This window comes from Erinaceus europaeus, chromosome 3 (assembly GCF_950295315.1).
Source record: "Erinaceus europaeus chromosome 3, mEriEur2.1, whole genome shotgun sequence".
NCBI lineage: Eukaryota > Metazoa > Chordata > Mammalia > Eulipotyphla > Erinaceidae > Erinaceus > Erinaceus europaeus.
This window is the reverse complement of record NC_080164.1, coordinates 184656441-184674067: the sequence shown is the minus strand read 5'-3', so window position 1 is coordinate 184674067 and position 17627 is coordinate 184656441. Positions and strand designations below refer to the sequence as shown.

At 63.4% G+C, this 17627-nt stretch overlaps 1 protein-coding gene and 1 non-coding gene across 3 annotated transcripts in view; both read right to left on the bottom strand.

Annotated features, from left to right (window-relative positions):
- The window catches only part of ZFYVE28 (zinc finger FYVE-type containing 28), a 34041-nt gene extending 17362 nt beyond the window's left edge, over positions 1-16679 (bottom strand). Inside the window, exons 1-6 of one of the 2 annotated variants that reach the window (XM_060188510.1) lie at positions 16482-16679; positions 3873-4013; positions 3608-3745; positions 2711-2913; positions 2232-2321; positions 1979-2068 (exon numbers count right to left, since the gene is read on the bottom strand). In XM_060188510.1, the coding sequence (XP_060044493.1) occupies positions 1979-2068; positions 2232-2321; positions 2711-2913; positions 3608-3745; positions 3873-4013; positions 16482-16520 (701 nt within the window). In that variant the 5' untranslated portion in view covers positions 16521-16679. The remainder of the gene's footprint in view (positions 1-1978; positions 2069-2231; positions 2322-2710; positions 2914-3607; positions 3746-3872; positions 4014-16481) is intronic. The other variant, XM_060188511.1, reaches the window with a different exon arrangement.
- On the bottom strand, positions 8809-8972 carry LOC132537737 (U1 spliceosomal RNA). Its single transcript, XR_009549192.1, has one exon. It is a non-coding gene; the product is annotated as a U1 spliceosomal RNA (small nuclear RNA).
- Positions 16680-17627: the final 948 nt, after the last annotated feature.

Genomic DNA, 17627 nt, shown 5'->3' with positions numbered 1-17627 from the left:
CACCAGGGGGCACACGGACCACGCCAGGGGGGCATTGACCACGCCAAGGGGCACTGACCACGCCAGGGGGGCACTGACCACACCAGGGGCCACACTGACCATGCCAGGGGGCACTGACCATGCCAGGGGGGCACTGGCCATGCCAGGGGGCACACTGACCACTCAGGGGGGCACTGACCACACCAGGGGGGCACTGACCATGTCAGGGGGGCACTGACCATGCCAGGGGGGCACTGACCACACTAGGGGGCACTGACCATGCCAGGGGGCACTGACCACACCAGGGGGCACACTGACCACTCAGGGGGCACTACCACACCAGGGGGCACTGACCACGCCAGGGGGGCACTGACCACACCAGGGGGGCACTGACCACTCAGGGGGGCACTGACCACACCAGGGGGCACTGACCATGCCAGGGGGCACTGGCCATGCCAGGGGGCACACTGACCACTCAGGGGGGCACTGACCACACCAGGGGAGCACTGACCACACCAGGGGGCACACTGACCACACCAGGGGGCACTGACCACGCCAGGGGGCACTGACCATGCCAGGGGGCACTGGCCATGCCAGGGGGCACACTGACCACTCAGGGGGGCACTGACCACTCAGGGGGGCACTGACCACGCCAGGGGGCACACTGACCACGCCAGGGGGGCACACTGACCACACCAGAGGGGCACTGACCACACCAGAGGGGCACTGACCACACCAGGGGGGCACTGACCACGCCAGGGGGCACACTGACCACACCAGGGGGCACTAACCACACCAGGGGGCACACTGACCACGCCAGGGGGGCATTGACCACGCCAAGGGGCACTGACCACGCCAGGGGGGCACTGACCACACCAGGGGCCACACTGACCATGCCAGGGGGCACTGACCATGCCAGGGGGGCACTGGCCATGCCAGGGGGCACACTGACCACTCAGGGGGGCACTGACCACACCAGGGGGGCACTGACCATGTCAGGGGGGCACTGACCATGCCAGGGGGGCACTGACCACACTAGGGGGCACTGACCATGCCAGGGGGCACTGACCACACCAGGGGGCACACTGACCACGCCAGGGGGCACTGACCACACCAGGGGGCACTGACCACAACAGGGGGCACACTGACCATGCCAGGGGGCACTGACCATGCCAGGGGGGCACTGACCACACCATGGGGCACTGACGCCAGGGGGGCACTGACCACTCCAGGGGGGCACTGACCACACCATGGGGGCACTGACCACACTAGGGGGCACTGACCACACCATGGGGGGCACTGACCACTCAGGGGCACTGACCACACCAGGGGGCACTGACCATGCCAGTGGGGCACTGACCACACTAGGGGGCACTGACCACACCAGGGGGGCACTGACCACACCAGGGGGCACACTGACCATGCCAGGGGGCACTGACCACACCAGGGGGGCACTGACCATGCCAGGGGAGCACACTGACCACACCAGGGGGCACTGACCACGCCAGGGGGGCACTGACCACACCAGGGGGCACTGACCACTTAGGGGGCACTGACCACACTAGGGGGCACTGACCACACCAGGGGAGCACTGACCACACTAGGGGGCACTGACCACGCCAGGGGGGCACACTGATGCCAGGGGGCACACTGACCATGCCAGGGGCACTGGCCATGCCAGGGGGCACACTGACCACTCAGGGGGCACTGACCACACCAGGGGGCACTGACTACACCAGGGGGCACTGACCACACCAGGGGGCACTGACCACACCAGGGGGCACTGACCACACCAGGAGGGCACTGACCACGCCAGGGGGCACTGACCACACCAGGGGGCACTCACCACACCAGGGGGGCACTGACCACACCAGGGGGCACTGACCACACCAGGGGGCACTGACCACACTAGGGGGCACTGACCACGCCAGGGGGACACACTGACACCAGGGGGGCACTGACCATGCCAGGGGGCACTGACCACGCCAGGGGCACTCACCACACTATGGCCAGCCTGGGGATGGTGAACATGAGGGCCGGCTCATAGTCGTCGATCATGTCCTGGGTCAAGTACCCGCAGTCCAGAGCCCTGGGGGACGTGGTGAAGCCAAGGGGTGTGGGGTGACCCCAGGTGCCCATGCCGCCCCCTCCTGACCCCCTGGGTACGGCGCGCGGGACCATGGCCCCAGCTGGCGCATCCCTCTTCCCGGCCTCCCTCAGGCCGTCCCTGCAGCCTCGACCCCGGCCCGCACCTCTCCACCGTCTCGCAGAACAACACGGTGACCTCTTGTTGCACGTAGTACTCACGGGGGGACTTCACGGGCACCATGGCCGACACATAGCTGCGGGCGGAGTTGCAGGGGCAGGTGAGTGCCGCCTGCCCAGGGTCCCGGAAAGTGGGGTGCATGGGAACGGGCTGTGCGAGGGGCCTTGTGCACGGAGGTGTGTGTTTACCCATCCGGCCCCGCCAGGCCCGTTCTTTACTCTTTTCAGGCTGGTGTCCCCTGGGCCATGCGTGGACCAGGGATCGCCCAGTCCCGACCTCGGGAGGGTGCCTCTGCCCACTGGGGCTCTGGGTGCCTGAGGAAGGCCAGACGGGGACACCAGGACCCGGTCACCTCTGCCCGTCTCCGGTCCCAGGGTCTCCACGCCCAGGTGGCTGGCGCTGCAAGGTTCCCTCTCGATGCCCAGGGCCCGGCACTCTCCTGTCCCCCGTCCCCAGCCCTGGCACCTGAGCTCAAACTCTGCAAAGAGCAGGTCGAACTGGCGCAAGGCGTCACGCATGCGCTCGGTGTAGGTGCTCAGGTCCCTCAGGGCTTGGTCCCGCAGGGCGCTCCGGACGGCCTCCAGGCTGCGCGTCAGCTCCTTGGCCAGTGGCCGCATGGCCATGCTCTCCAGCTCGCGGTTCATGATGATGGAGCCGGCCGCTAGGCACTGCGGGCACAGGGGCTCAGCTGACCCCTGCCGCCCTCCACGACCGCCGGCCACACCGGGAGGCCCCATCCCCAGGCCACCGTTGGCGTGTGTGAGGGGAGGGTGACAGCCCGCTCCCAGAGTTCCTGTCCCAGCCCACCCACCCACATGGGCCTCGGGTGGGGTCCCGGGAGCCGCCCGTCCAAGGCATCAGGTGTGGTACGGAGACCCCCCAGGAGCGGGGGACGGGTACCTCCGGCACTCAGAGTCGCCCGCTGCCCCCAGACTACAAGTCCCAAGCAGGCAACCAGGCTGGCCCGAGCAGGGAGCCGGGGCCCCAGGAGGACGGAGGGAGGGCCCTCAGCACCCACGTGTCCACCACACTTGGCTCCGGACGGCAGTCCCGGGGTGTCACAGGGAGCAGGTTACCCTGGCTCCTACCACTGGCTCTGAACTGGGGGTGGTCATTACACCAGCTGTGGGGCCCCAGTGGGTGCGGTCAGGGTCCCCTGCAGCCTCGGGCAGCGGCTGCCCAGAGTGGGACTAGCTGCACCCGCCCCCCAGTTATGCCAATGTGGAGACAGACAGCTGCTGGTCTGGAACACCCTGGGGTGCAGAGCTCTCCTGGGACCCCCGGAAGACACGCCCGGGCCTGTATCCTCCCGCAAGGCCTGGGGAACAGGGGCAGGGCAGCCTCAGGGGCGCAGGCCACTACCTCGGCGCCAAACCAGAGCTGGCCGGCCAGGTTGTCGTGACGGATCTCCTCGGGGAACTTGACGCAGAAGTCCCGTGGGGCACGCTCCCGGGGGATGCAGGCCTCCATAATCTGGTTGATAATGTTTAGCACGTTGTCCTGCAAGGGAGGGACATTGGGCAGGGCCCCAAGAGCCACAGCGACAGGGCACTGGGCAGGGCGTGGCGCCTGTAGCCACATGACAGGGACTGGGAGCCCCCCCACTCCCGGGGACTGTCCGCCTCACCTGGCAGGAGCGGAACTGGCTGACCAGCAAGGTGCAGCGCTGTGGGTCCTTCCTGCCGTCCAGGCTGTCCAGCTCGGCTGCCACCTGGTTCAGCTCCTCATCCGCGTAGTAGAACTGTGCCAGTAGCTGGGGGTCCGACCTCTGTGAGACAGCAGGTGTGAGGCGGGGCAGACAGGAGCCGGGGTCCTGGGTCGCCCCAGACCATTCACAGGACTCATGGACTCAGACCAGAGGCAGCCGCCTGTGAGACTCGGAGATGGAGGCCCCCACCCCAGCACTCCCTACCCCTCAGCACGGGCCTCCACACCGCCCCCCCCCCCCCCCGCAGAGGGATGGACAGACGCGCGGATCCAAGTGGCTAAGCCGCAAAATCTGCGCCTGTTGTGTTTGCTCCACGGCAGGATCCTAGCAGGAGCAGCAAGCCCTCTGCTCCCCAAGACACCACCCTCCCTTGTTGACAGAAAGAAAATGGGAGGAAGTGGACAGGGAGCTGGGTAGAGAGAGAAAGAGACAGAGACCCCTGCAGCCCTGCTCGTGAAGCTTCCCCCTGCAGGTGGGGGCAGAGGCTCGAACCCGGGTCCTGTGCGTGGCCGCGTGCACTCTACTGGGTGTGCTGCTGCCCAGCTCCTGATGCTTTTTTTTCGTTTTTAATTTTTTTATATTTATTTTCCCTTTTGTTACCCGTTGTTTAACATTGTTGTGGTTATTGATGTCATTGTTGTTGGATAGGACAGAGAGAAATGGAGAGAGGAGGGGAAGACAGAGAGGGGGAGAGAAAGACAGACACCTGCAGACCTGCTTCACCGCCTGGGAAGCGACTCCCCTGCAGGTGAGGAGCCGGGGCTCAAACTGGGATCCTTATGCCGGTCCTTGCGCTTTGCACCACGTGCGTTTAACCGCCCGACTTCCCTGATGCTACTTCAAATAGTTACTTTCTTCTTTATTTATTGGATAGACACAGAGAAAAACAGAGGAGGGGGACATAGAGAGACAGGGACCCCTGCAGCCCTGCTACACCACTCGTGAAGCTTCCCCCTGCAGGTGGGAGCAGGGGCTCGAACCCGGGTCCTTGTGCACTGTCATGTGTGCGCTCTACCGAGTGCTCCACCGCCTGGCCGCTTACATTATTTATGCATAGAGAGAGACAGGGGGTCTGCAGAGAGAATCAGGGCGTCACTCTGCATAGGGGAGGCCGGGAGTTGAACCCAGGACTCAGGCCTGAGAGTGAGCTGTGCCTCTCTCTCAGGGAGTCCACAGGGGGTGAGCGGGGCTGTGGGTCTCTCTCTCTCTCTCAGCACCCAGGGAGTCCACAGAGTGTGAGAAGGGCTGTGGGTCTCTCTCTCTCTCAGCACCCAGGGAGTCCACAGAGGGTGAGCGGGGCTGTGGGTCTCTCTCTCTCTCTCAGCACCCAGGGAGTCACAGAGGGTGAGCGGGGCTGTGGGTCTCTCTCTCAGCACCCAGGGAGTCCACAGAGGGTGAGCGAGGCTGTGGGTCTCTCTCTCTCTCTCTCTCTCTCTCAGCACCCAGGGAGTCCACAGAGGGTGAGCGGGGCTGTGGGTCTCTCTCTCTCTCTCAGCACCCAGGGAGTCCACAGAGGGTGAGTAGGGCTGTGGGTCTCTCTCTCTCTCTCTCTCAGCACCCAGGGAGTCCACAGAGGGTGAGCGAGGCTGTGGGTCTCTCTCTCTCTCTCTCTCTCTCTCAGCATGCAGGGAGTCCACAGAGGGTGAGCGGGGCTGTGGGTCTCTCTCTCTCTCTCTCTCAGCACCCAGGGAGTCCACAGAGGGTGAGCGAGGCTGTGGGTCTCTCTCTCTCTCTCTCTTTCAGCACCCAGGGAGTCCACAGAGAGTGAGCAGGGCTGTGGGGTCTCTCTCTCTCTCAGCACCCAGGGAGTCCACAGAGGGTGAGCGGGGCTGTGGGTCTCTCTCTCTCTCTCTCTCTCAGCACCCAGGGAGTCCACAGAGGGTGAGCGGGGCTGTGGGTCTCTCTCTCTCTCTCTCTCTCTCTCTCAGCACGCAGGGAGTCCACAGAGGGTGAGCGGGGCTGTGGGTCTCTCTCTCTCTCTCTCTCAGCACCCAGGGAGTCCACAGAGGGTGAGCGGGGCTGTGGGTCTCTCTCTCAGCACCCAGGGAGTCCACAGAGGGTGAGCGGGGCTGTGGGTCTCTCTCTCTCTCTCTCTCTCAGCACGCAGGGAGTCCACAGAGGGTGAGCGGGGCTGTGGGTCTCTCTCTCTCTCTCTCTCTCTCAGCACCCAGGGAGTTCACAGAGAGTGAGCAGGGCTGTGGGGTCTCTCTCTCTCTCTCTCTCTCTCTCTCAGCACCCAGGGAGTCCACAGAGGGTGAGCGGGGCTGTGGGTCTCTCTCTCAGCACCCAGGGAGTCCACAGAGGGTGAGCGAGGCTGTGGGTCTCTCTCTCTCTCTCTCTCTCAGCACCCAGGGAGTCCACAGAGGGTGAGAGCGGCTGTGGGTCTCTCTCTCTCTTTCTCTCTCTCAGCACCCAGGGAGTCCACAGAGGGTGAGCGGGGCTGTGGGTCTCTCTCTCTCTCTCTCTCTCAGCACCCAGGGAGTCCACAGAGGGTGAGCGGGGCTGTGGGGTCTCTCTCTCTCTCAGCACCCAGGGAGTCCACAGAGGGTGAGCGGGGCTGTGGGGTCTCTCTCTCTCTCTCTCAGCACCCAGGGAGTCCACAGAGGGTGAGCGAGGCTGTGGGTCTCTCTCTCTCTCTCTCTTTCAGCACCCAGGGAGTCCACAGAGAGTGAGCAGGGCTGTGGGGTCTCTCTCTCTCTCTCTCTCAGCACCCAGGGAGTCCACAGAGGGTGAGCGGGGCTGTGGGGTCTCTCTCTCTCTCAGCACCCAGGGAGTCCACAGAGAGTGAGCAGGGCTGTGGGGTCTCTCTCTCTCTCAGCACCCAGGGAGTCCACAGAGGGTGAGCGGGGCTGTGGGTCTCTCTCTCTCTCTCTCTCAGCACCCAGGGAGTCCACAGAGGGTGAGCGAGGCTGTGGGTCTCTCTCTCTCTCTCTCTTTCAGCACCCAGGGAGTCCACAGAGAGTGAGCAGGGCTGTGGGGTCTCTCTCTCTCTCTCTCTCAGCACCCAGGGAGTCCACAGAGGGTGAGCGGGGCTGTGGGGTCTCTCTCTCTCTCAGCACCCAGGGAGTCCACAGAGGGTGAACGGGGCTGTGGGGTCTCTCTCTCTCTCTCTCTCAGCACCCAGGGAGTCACAGAGGGTGAGCGGGGCTGTGGGTCTCTCTCTCAGCACCCAGGGAGTCCACAGAGGGTGAGTGGGGCTGTGGGGTCTCTCTCTCTCTCTCTCAGCACCCAGGGAGTCCACAGAGGGTGAGCGGGGCTGTGGGTCTCTCTCTCTCTCTCTCTCTCTCTCTCTCAGCACCCAGGGAGTCCACAGAGGGTGAGCGGGGCTGTGGGGTCTCTCTCTCTCTCAGCACCCAGGGAGTCCACAGAGGGTGAGCGGGGCTGTGGGTCTCCCCCCCCCCTCTCTCTCTCTCTCTCTCAGCACCCAGGGAGTCCACAGAGGGTGAGAGCGGCTGTGGGTCTCTCTCTCTTTCTCTCTCTCAGCACCCAGGGAGTCCACAGAGGGTGAGCGGGGCTGTGGGGTCTCTCTCTCAGCACCCAGGGAGTCCACAGAGGGTGAGCGAGGCTGTGGGTCTCTCTCTCTCTCTCTCTCTTTCAGCACCCAGGGAGTCCACAGAGAGTGAGCAGGGCTGTGGGGTCTCTCTCTCTCTCAGCACCCAGGGAGTCCACAGAGGGTGAGCGGGGCTGTGGGTCTCTCTCTCTCTCTCTCTCTCTCAGCACCCAGGGAGTCCACAGAGGGTGAGCGGGGCTGTGGGGTCTCTCTCTCAGCACCCAGGGAGTCCACAAAGGGTGAGCGGGGCTGTGGGTCTCTCTCTCTCTCTCTCTCTCTCTCTCTCTCAGCACCCAGGGAGTCCACAGAGGGTGAGAGCGGCTGTGGGTCTCTCTCTCTCTTTCTCTCTCTCAGCACCCAGGGAGTCCACAGAGGGTGACCGGTCTGTGGGTCTCTCTCTCTCTCTCTCTCTGCACCCAGGGAGTCCACAGAGGGTGAGCGGGGCTGTGGGTCTCTCTCTCTCTGTCTCTCTCTCAGCACCCAGAGAGTCCACAGAGGGTGAGAAGGGCTGTGGGTCTCTCTCTCTCTCTCAGCACCCGGGGAGTTCACAGAGGGTGAGCGGGGCTGTGGGGTCTCTCTCACCTCAAAGAAACAAAGGGCCAAAAACCAGGCCAATGCGGCATTGGCTGCTCAGTGGTGGTGTCAGTCAGCCTGGTTCACTCCCTGTGGGCTCAGGCAAGTGAGCAAACAGTCTAAATTTGGCCTGGGAGACTGCGGCATGGCTCTACAAGGCTCCCTGCCCGCAGCAACAAATGTTCCCAATACAGTCCCGGCACCACCATCGGCCGGAGCTGAGCAGGGCTGTGCTGGGACACAGACTGACATCATCTCTGCCGCTGTTGAGCTTGTGTGTGGAGGCCTGGCCCCGAGCAGGCCAGCTGCCGTCCTGAGAGATCCTGCGCGGGGGGGTCCCGGCGTCTGGGCGCGTCCTCGGGGCCGCCTTCAGGAAGTGGGTTGGCAGGCTGCGCCCCAGCTGCAGGCCTGGGCTGCCCCGGTGAACACGGGCGGGGCTGGGGGAGCTCTCGGGAGAGGCAGCGGGTGGGCAAAGGCCACTTCCGGTCACTCAGATCTCCCACGGTCGGCCAGCGCCGGCCACTGGCCCCTCGGCTTGCAGGAGCATCACCTGCCGTCCTCATGCGGCCCTCCCACCGCCTGTCTGTCCCCAGACGACCCCTTTCATGATCCCCAAGTAAAGGCTCACACAGACTTGGGACTTGCCCAAGGACCAGCTCCGGGTTCTTGCTGTTTGTCCCTTTGTTTTTTGCTCTTATTATTATTTTTATTGGTTTTTTTTTTATTTTTTATCAGGGGAGAGCGCGAACGCAGTCCCCCACTACCACAAATTATGCAGTCGAGTTTCCCACATTTGGGGAAATCGCAGGGGTCAGCACATCCGGAGTGCAATGGATAAGCCTCGCCCTGGGAAAACCACCTTCGTGATCATGGTATCTCCCCTGCCAGGTAAGTATTTTTTGCTGCCAGGGTTATTGCTGGGGCTCTGTGCCTGCACTACACACACTCTGCTCTGGAGGCCATTTGTTGCCCTTGTTGTAGTTATTGTTGTTGTTACTGATGTCGTCGTTGTTGGATAGGACAGAGAGAAATGGAGAGAGGAGGGGAAGACAGAGAGGGGGAGAGAAAGACAGACACCTGCAGACCTGCTTCACCGCCTGGGAAGCGACTTCCCTGCAGGTGGGGAGCCGGGGCTCGAACCGGGATCCTGACGCCGGTCCTTGTGCTTTGAGTCACCTGTGCTTAACCTGCTACTCCCAGCTTTGGGTTGTTTGTTTTTCCTTCTAATTGTTCTATTTTATTTGCTAAGAGAGAGAAAGTGGGAGGGGAGGGGAGGGGAGGGGAGGGGAGGGGAGGGGAGGGGAGGGGAGGGATGGAGGGAGGGAGACGCCTGCAGCCCTGAGTCGGGAGCAGAGGCTCACCCTGGTTCTCGTGCACAGTGGTGACACCCGCGCTTCAGCAGACGCACCAGTGCCCGGCCTCCTCGGCTCTCATTTTCTTGACCGTGGTGCCAGGGCCTCTGTGCGTGTGGCTACTCCCAGGCCCACTTTTTGACTCAGGGAGAGAGAGAAACCATGGCCCTGGAGCTTCCCCCAGTGTTGTGGCTCCTACCAGCTGGTTCTGGGGCTTGAGCCCAATGTGTGCACATAGCAAGGCACACGCCCTGCCCACTAAGCTGTCTCTCCAGCCCCAAGGACCCGGGTGAGAGGGAGCTCTGCCCCTGCCCACCGACTGTCTCCTGCAACCCTCTCACCCCCAGAGGTACAGGGTCAGAGCCAGCCCCGCGGTGTGGGGCGACCGCCAGCCCCCGGCCCCCCTTCTGTCCCTCACTCAGGAGACCAACACGTGGGGTCCCACAGGCCTCGGTGGCTGCCTCCCCCACGCTGCCCTCAGAATGGTGGGCTGAGGCCTGGGAGGTGGCGCGGGGTGAGGGACAGAAGCCAGGAGCACACAGTCCCGGTTTGGCCGACACACCGCATGTGCCAGACTGGTGCTCTGGCTTCCCTTTCTCCCCCTCTCCTAAATAAATGGCCTAAAAAAGGCAGGGGGTGAACAATGAGTCTGCAAACAGACTCTCCTGCCTGAGGCCCCCCAGTCCCAGGTTCAACCCCTGCACCAACAGCAGCTAGAGCTGAGCAGGGCTCTGGTTAAAAAAAAAAGAGGGGGAGGCCGGGCGGTGGCACAAACGGCTAAGTGCACGTTACCACATTCAAGGACCCGGGTTCAAGCCCCCAAGCCCACCTGCAGCAGGGAAGCTTCCTGAGTGGTGCAGCAGGGCTGCGGGTGTGTCTCTCTATCTCCCTTCCCCTTCTCAATGTCTCTCTGTCTTATAAGTAAATAGGTAAGTAAATAAATAAAAATATTTCTTTAAAGAAAGAGAGAGGGAGTCAGGCAGTAATGCAGCGGGTTAAGCGCAGGTGGCGCAAAGCGCAAGGACCGGCATAAGGATCCTGGTTCGAGCCCCCGGCTCCCCACCTGCAGGGGAGTCGCTTCACAGGTGGTGAAGCAGGTCTGCAGGTGTCTGTCTGTCTTTCTCTCCCCCTCTCTGTCTTCCCCTCCTCTCTCCATGTCTCTCTGTCCTATCCAACAACAGTGATGTCAATAATTATAACCACAGCAATGATAAAACAAAAGAGAAAAAAAAATCACCACCAGGAGCAGTGGACTCACAGTGCAGGCACAGAGCCCCAGTGATAACCCTGGAGGCAAAAGAGAGAGAGAGAGAAAGAGTGGAAAGGAGAGACCTTTAGCTTCTGAGGACTGGGTGCCCACGCACCTGGTAAGCGCACACATGACAGAGCACAAGGACCTGGGTTCGAGCCCCTGATCCCCACCTACAGGGGAAAAGCTTTGCGAGTGGCGAAGCAGGGCTGCAGGTGTGTCCCTCCCTCCTCCCCCCCCATTTCTCTCTGCCCTATCAAACAAAGGAAAAACAAAACAAAACAAACAACGCTCAGGGTGGCAGATCGTAGTACCAGCACCAAGCCCCGGCGGTAACCTGGGAGGAGAAAGAAGAGCCGGGTGGTGGTGCAGCTGGTTCAGTGCACACAGGGCCCTGTGCAGGGACCCGGGTTCAAGCCCCCACTCCCCACCTGCAGGGGGAGCTTCCAGAGCGGCGAAGCAGGGCTGCGGGTGTCTCTGTTGCTCTCCCTCCCCCCTCCATCTCAATTTCTGTTCTATTGAGTAAAATGGTTAAAAAAAAAAAAAAAAGGAAAAATGGTCACAGGGAGCAGTGAGCAATGACCTTGGAGGCAGAAAAAAAATAAAAATAAAAATAAAGGAAAGAAAAGATGGGTCCTTCCTGAGGAGCCTGTGGACTGGGGTTCAAGTCCCCTCTCAGCCCTCAGAGGGCCCTGAAGTCCCCAGCAAGCCGAGCTGTCCACTCTGAGGCCCCACAGGCCAGAGGGCCCCGGCCCAGACACGGCCACACAGGGGCTGCTGCCCACATGTACAGGCCAGGTGCCCCCACCGGACACCCCTGCTGGTCCTGAGCCGCTGGCCCGGGAGTGGGGGGTACAGGAGCGCAGCTTCTGAGGGCTGGGGGCCACCCTGGCAGGGCGGCTGCCCCTGCCCCTCCTGAATTCCAGCCCTGGATCCCAAGTGGGGAGTCTGTCTCCCGGCAAGACCCCACCTCCTAGCAGGACCAGCAAGAGACAGGGAGGGGTGAGGACCTAGGAGACACTGTGGTGAAATGGCCTGGTGGGGTGGGGGGACGGGACGGAGCCCTGCTGGCAGAAGGGGAAACCGAGCCCTTGGCTCTGAGCACACCACACAGGCCCCGTGGGTCACCAAGCACCAAGCACTCTCCTGCCAGCCTCGCCCCTGCTCAGAGCTTGGTTCCGGGCAGAGCACCGGCTCCTGGTCTGCTCAGGTCAGCGGGCGACCCCAAGGCTTCCCGCTCTGTGAGGCTGGCCATCACCACCCACCCATTAGCGCAGGCGCCCTTCCCTTCCCGTAAACAACCTCAGGAGGAGTGGAGGGGAGTGGAGGGGGGGGAGGAAGGGAGTGGAGGGGAGAGGCTGGCGAGCACCCACATCAGGGCTGGCGGGGCTGTTTGCCCCCACCCCCAGGCTCAGCCTCTGCCGGGGCCCATGGGGACCCGGTGGGGAGACAGCACGTGAGCCACCCCTGCAGACCCCGGACCCCCAGGCTGGAGGGGGGGGTGGGGACGCTGACTCAGCATGCCCCAGCCCTGCAGGGACTGTGGACACCGCTGCACCCAGGCCCGTGGACTCCAGAACAGTGCCCAGCGGGCACAGAGTCCGCGGGGGCGGCAGACAAGAGTGGGGAAACCAAGGCAGCTCCCTCCACATGGACAGCACCCCACCCACGAGGCAGCCCTCCCTCTGAGGTGGAGACACAGTCCCCAGAGCCACCCCCCACAGCACAGCTGGGCTCAGGAGGAGGAGGCAACGCAGCCTCAAGTTCTTGCCGCAAAGACACCAACCAGGGGCTGTGGGGACCGTGGAGACACAGCCCCAGCAGGAAAACAGGAGAGTGAGCGGGGAGATGGTGCACCAGGTAGAGTGCACGTGCTACCATGCACAAGGACACGGGTTCAAACCCCCGGTCCCACCTGCGGGGGGGGGGGGGGGGAAGCTTCACAAGCTTCACAAGCTTCACAAGCGGTGAATCGGGGCTGTCTCTCCACCTCCCCTTTCCTCTCCATTTCTCTAACCGTTCTTTTTTTTTTTTTGAATTTTTTTTTATATTTATTTTATTTATTTATTCCCTTTTGTTGCCCTTGTTGTTTTATTGTTGTAGTTATTATTCTTGTTGTCATTGTTGGATAGGACAGAGAGAAATGGAGAGAGGAGGGGAAGACAGAGAGGAGGAGAGAAAGACAGACACCTGCAGACCTGCTTCACCACCTGTGAAGCGACTCCCCTGCAGGTGGGGAGCCGGGGGCTCGAACCGGGATCCTTACGCTGGTCCTTGTGCTTTGCGCCACCTGCGCTTAACCCGCTGCGCTACAGCCCGACTCCCTTTTTTTTGAATTTTTACAGAGCCCTTTTTTAACTCCTGGATCTCCTTTCTGTTCCGCATGTCGTCTATTTCAAAGCCCTGCGGTCTTCCTCACGTCAGAGGGCCGAGTGGCCCCAGCGCTCTGCCTCCCTCCCCTGCAGCCACTGCAATGGCAGCATGGAAGCTAAAAAAAAGTTAAGAAAAGCAGAAGAGGAAAATATCGTGACCCACTGTTAGTCACAAAGAAAAAGGGAGGGGGAGACATAGAAAAGGGTGGGGAGTCAGCACAGTGGTTCTGCTAAAAACCCTCTTGCCTGAAGCTCTGAGGCCCCAGGTTCAATCCCCAGCACCACTTTCAGCCAGAGCTCAGCAGGGCCCTGGGCTCTCTGTGTATAGTTCCCATTAAAATAAAATAAATACAGGGGTCGGGCGGTGGTGCAGTGGGTTAAGCGCATGTGGCGCAAAGCGCAAGGACTGGCGTAAGGATCCCAGTTCGAGCCCCCAGTTCCCCACCTGCAGGGGAGTCGCTTCACAGGCGGTGAAGCAGGTCTGCAGGTGTCTGTCTTTCTCTCCCCCTCTCTGTCTTCCCCTCCTCTCTCCATGTCTCTCTGTCCTATCCAACAACAAACGACATCAACAATGGCAATAATGATAGCCACAGCGAGGCTACAACAACAGGGCAACAAAAGGGGGGGGGGGGAAATGGCCTCCAGGAGCGGTGGATTCATGGTGCAGGCGCCGAGCCCAGCAATAACCCTGGAGGAAAGAAAAAAATAAAATAAAAAATAAAATAAAATAAGATAAATACATTTAAAACAAGTGAATACATGAAATTAAAATATTAAAAATTACATCAGGATTTTCCCAACAACTCAATAGTTCCAAAGCTCCCCTTTTAAAATATATTTATTTTTACTTGTCTTCTCTTTTTAAAATTTTATTTACTTACTAATGAGAACATAGGAAGAAAGAACCAAACATCACCCCAGTACATGTGCTGCCGAGGACTGAACATGGGACCTCATGCTTGAGAATCCAGTGCTCTACCCACTGGACCACCTCCCAACCCACGTATTTTTTTTCTTACATTTGTGTGTGTGTGTGTGTGTGTGTATGTGTGTGTTTTCACCAGAGCGCTGCTGAGCTCTGGCTGAAGGTAGTGAGGAGGATTGAACCTGGGGCTTCAGAGCCACAGGTAGGAGAGTCTCTGCAGAACCACCATGCTACCCCACCCCCACAAAGCTCCCCTTTTAAAGCTGCAGAGAAGTGCAGAGGAGGTGATGCCCACTGGGAGCCGGCTCTCCACAGAAGCCCCAGTGCTGTGGCCTCTCTGTCTCTCACTCTCCGAAGGAGTCATCCCATCCCCAAGCAGTGGAGTCGCAGAGCCCACTCCCCACAGGTCCAAGAAGGGAAAGCCAAGAGGAACAGCAGCTGCAGGGGAGGGAGACGGAGAACCTCCCAGCACCCAGGGTACCACGCAGCCTGAAACAGCGACACTTGCAGAACAGAAAGCCCCGAGTGCCAGTGCGGGAAGACAGCGGGCTCCGTGCTGAGGCTTAGGTGGCACAGGGCACACTTGGCAGCACTTCCCGGAGCTCTGGAGTCGGGGAGCATTTCCGGTTCCAGCCCTCTGCTTCCAGCCAAAGCAGGAGATCAGATCCAGAAAGTGCTTTGAGTTGTGCTCCCTGAGTGAGCCCCCAGAGCCTGCTGCCTCCCCCACTGCTAGTCCAGAACCTTCCAGGATGCAGCAGGAAGGGGACCGCTCTCTCTCTCTCTCTCTCTCTCTCTCTCTGCCAGCAGAACTCTGAGAGCTGTCTGGCTGGAGAGATGGTCCCCAGGCTCCCCGCAAAGGGGCTCCCCAGGCCCTGCCCAGGTTGCCCGCGGCCTCAGCTCGGGGCACAGTGAGTGGCGGACAGAGCTGGGTCCCCACACCCCCAGGGCCGTGCACCCTGCCCACACGCAGGGGAGGGAAGCCCCATGCCCTTCCTCACTCCTGGGGTGTCCCCCAGGGCCGGCACCCTCCACCCAAAGGCTCTGCCCAGAAGGGAGCCGGTTAGCGGCTGGAGCCACTTGGCCACTGCAGCCCCCCCTGCAGCCCTGGACACAGAGCCTTTTCCACAGCCCGGGTCAGGGGAGAGAGAGCTGCTCCCACCCTAATGTGGCCTCTACCGGGGCGCGCGGGCTTCCCAGGGCTGCTGGCCAAAGCCCCCACAGCCCCTCCTGAGCAGTCAGTCACCGTCCCCAAACTGCCCAGGACACCGGGAGGGAGAAGCCAGGAGAGGCCAGAGGAGCCCGGGGAGGCTGCAGGGGTGGGGGGAGAGACGGGGGGGGGGGGGGCAGAGGCCTGCGGAGCGGGAAGGCTGCAGGGGAGGGGGGGAGGCCTGGGGAGGCTGGGGGGGGAGGCTGCATAGGGGGTGCGTTGGAGGCTGCGGGGGAGGCCGGGAGGGCCAGGTGGGTGGCCAAGGGCAGGGGGCTGCCAGACGCGACCCGGCCCCACCGCCGGGGGCTGCAGGAGCCGCAGAGGCCCCGCAGGCGGGTGGGGACAGGGCACCGAGGCCGCCGGGTCCAGGCTCGTCCCACAGGGCGCTCGTCCCGTCCCCGCGGCGCGACCCCACCCGACTCCGCCCTTACAGAGCACACAACGCAACGCTGCGCCCCGCGCCCTAGACTGGCAGGCGCCCCGCACCTGTGTGTGACCCGTGCCCCGAGCCCGCAATAGCAAGAACACTGCACGCCACGCACCCCGCGCCCTGTGTGCCCTGCACCCCGCACCCTGTGAGCCCTGCACCCCGCACCCTGTGCCCATCGCACCCTGTGAGCCCTGCACCCCGCACCATGTGAGCCCAGCACCCTGTGAGCCCTGCACCCCGCACCCTGTGAGCCCTGCACCCCGCACCCTGTGAGCCCTGCACCCCGCACCCTGTGAGCCCTGCACCCTGTGAGCCCTGCACCCAGCACCCTGTGAGCCCTGCACCCCGCACCCTGTGAGCCCTGCACCCTGTGAGCCCTGCACCCAGCACCCTGTGAGCCCTGCACCCCGCACCATGTGAGCCCAGCACCCTGTGAGCCCTGCACCCCGCACCATGTGAGCCCTGCACCCCGCACCATGTGAGCCCAGCACCCTGTGAGCCCTGCACCCCGCACCCTGTGAGCCCTGCACCCTGTGAGCCCTGCACCCCGCACCCTGTGTCCCCCGAACCCTGTGAGCCCTGCACCCCGCGCCCTGTGCCCCCCGCACCCTATAAGCCCTGCACCCCGCACCCTATAAGCCCTGCACCCCGCACCCTGTGCGCCCTGCACTCCGCGCCCCGCATTTGCAGGCGCCCCGCACGCCCCGCACCCCGCGCCAGCTCCGGCCGCAGCGACCGCGAGCCCGGGGCGGGGACTCAGCCCGCAGTGCAGTGCGACGGCAGGCCGGCCGGGACCCGGGGTGCGGGGGCTGCAGCAGCCGGGCCCGGGCGGGGGCGGGGGCGGGCGCGGGGGCGGGCGCGGGCGCTCACCTTGGGTTTGTACAGCCACTTTCGGAACCTGTGCATCATCGCCGCCCCCGGCCCGGCCCGGCGGCCTCGGCCCGCAGCTCAGCGCCCACCTGGCGGGCGGGGCGGGCGGGGGGCGCCGGGCGGGGGCGCGGGGGCGGAGGAGGGCGCCGGCCGCCGGGGTGACACCGCCCGCACCGACTCCGCGCCGCACATGCGCCGCCGCCCCCGCCCCGCCCCGCCCCGCCCCGCCCCGCCCCGCCCCGCCCCTGCCCCGCGGTTCGAGCCCAATCCCCGGGCCCCGGCCCCGCCCCCGCCCCGCGGCGCTCGCGGACTACAGCTCCCGGCGGGCCTTGCGCTCGGTGCCGCGTCCCGGGCCGCGCGGCGCGCGCGGTGCACGCTGGGGCCTGTAGTCTCCGCCGCCCGCGCCGCCGCTGGCCCCGGTTGCTAGGCGACGGCGCCCCAAGGACCCCGGCGCGGTCGCTGCAGCAGGAGCCGAGGGCGGGCGAGCCGCGCAGGTGCAGGTGCAGGTGCAGGTGCAGGTGCAGGTGCAGGTGCAGGGCGGCGGGCGGCGGGCGGCGGGCGGCGGGCGGCGGGCGGCGGGGGCCCTCTCCCGCCCTGGGGTGGGTCGCTCGCGTCGGGGGGTGGCGCACCCGGCCAAGCGCCTACAGCACCCGCACAAGGAGCCGGGTTCGAGCCCCACGAGCGGTGGGGCAGGTGAGCAGGTGTCCCTCTCCTCTCCTCCTCCTCCTCCCTCTCAACGTCTCTCGGTCCTGGCCGGGAAGACAAAAAGGGCCGGACTGGGCTACACAGCAACGGGGCTCTGCAAGGGGCTCCCTGCCGGAGGCACCAAAGGCCCCGGTTCGACCCCCGCACTCCCGGCACCGCCAGAGCCCAGCAGGGTCCGGTTTTAAAGCCCATCCTGAGAGTCGGCGGTGGCGCAGCGGGTTAAGCGCATGAAGGCGGCGCAAAGCGCAGGGACCGGCGGGAGGGTCCCGGTTCGAGCCCCCGGCTCCCCACCTGCAGGGGAGTCGCTTCCCAGGCGGTGAAGCAGGTCTGCAGGTGTCTGTCTTTCTCTCCCCCTCTGTCTTCCCCCCTCTCTCCATGTCTCTCTGTCCTGTCCAACGACGACGACAGCAAATATAACAATAACTACAACAATAAAAACAA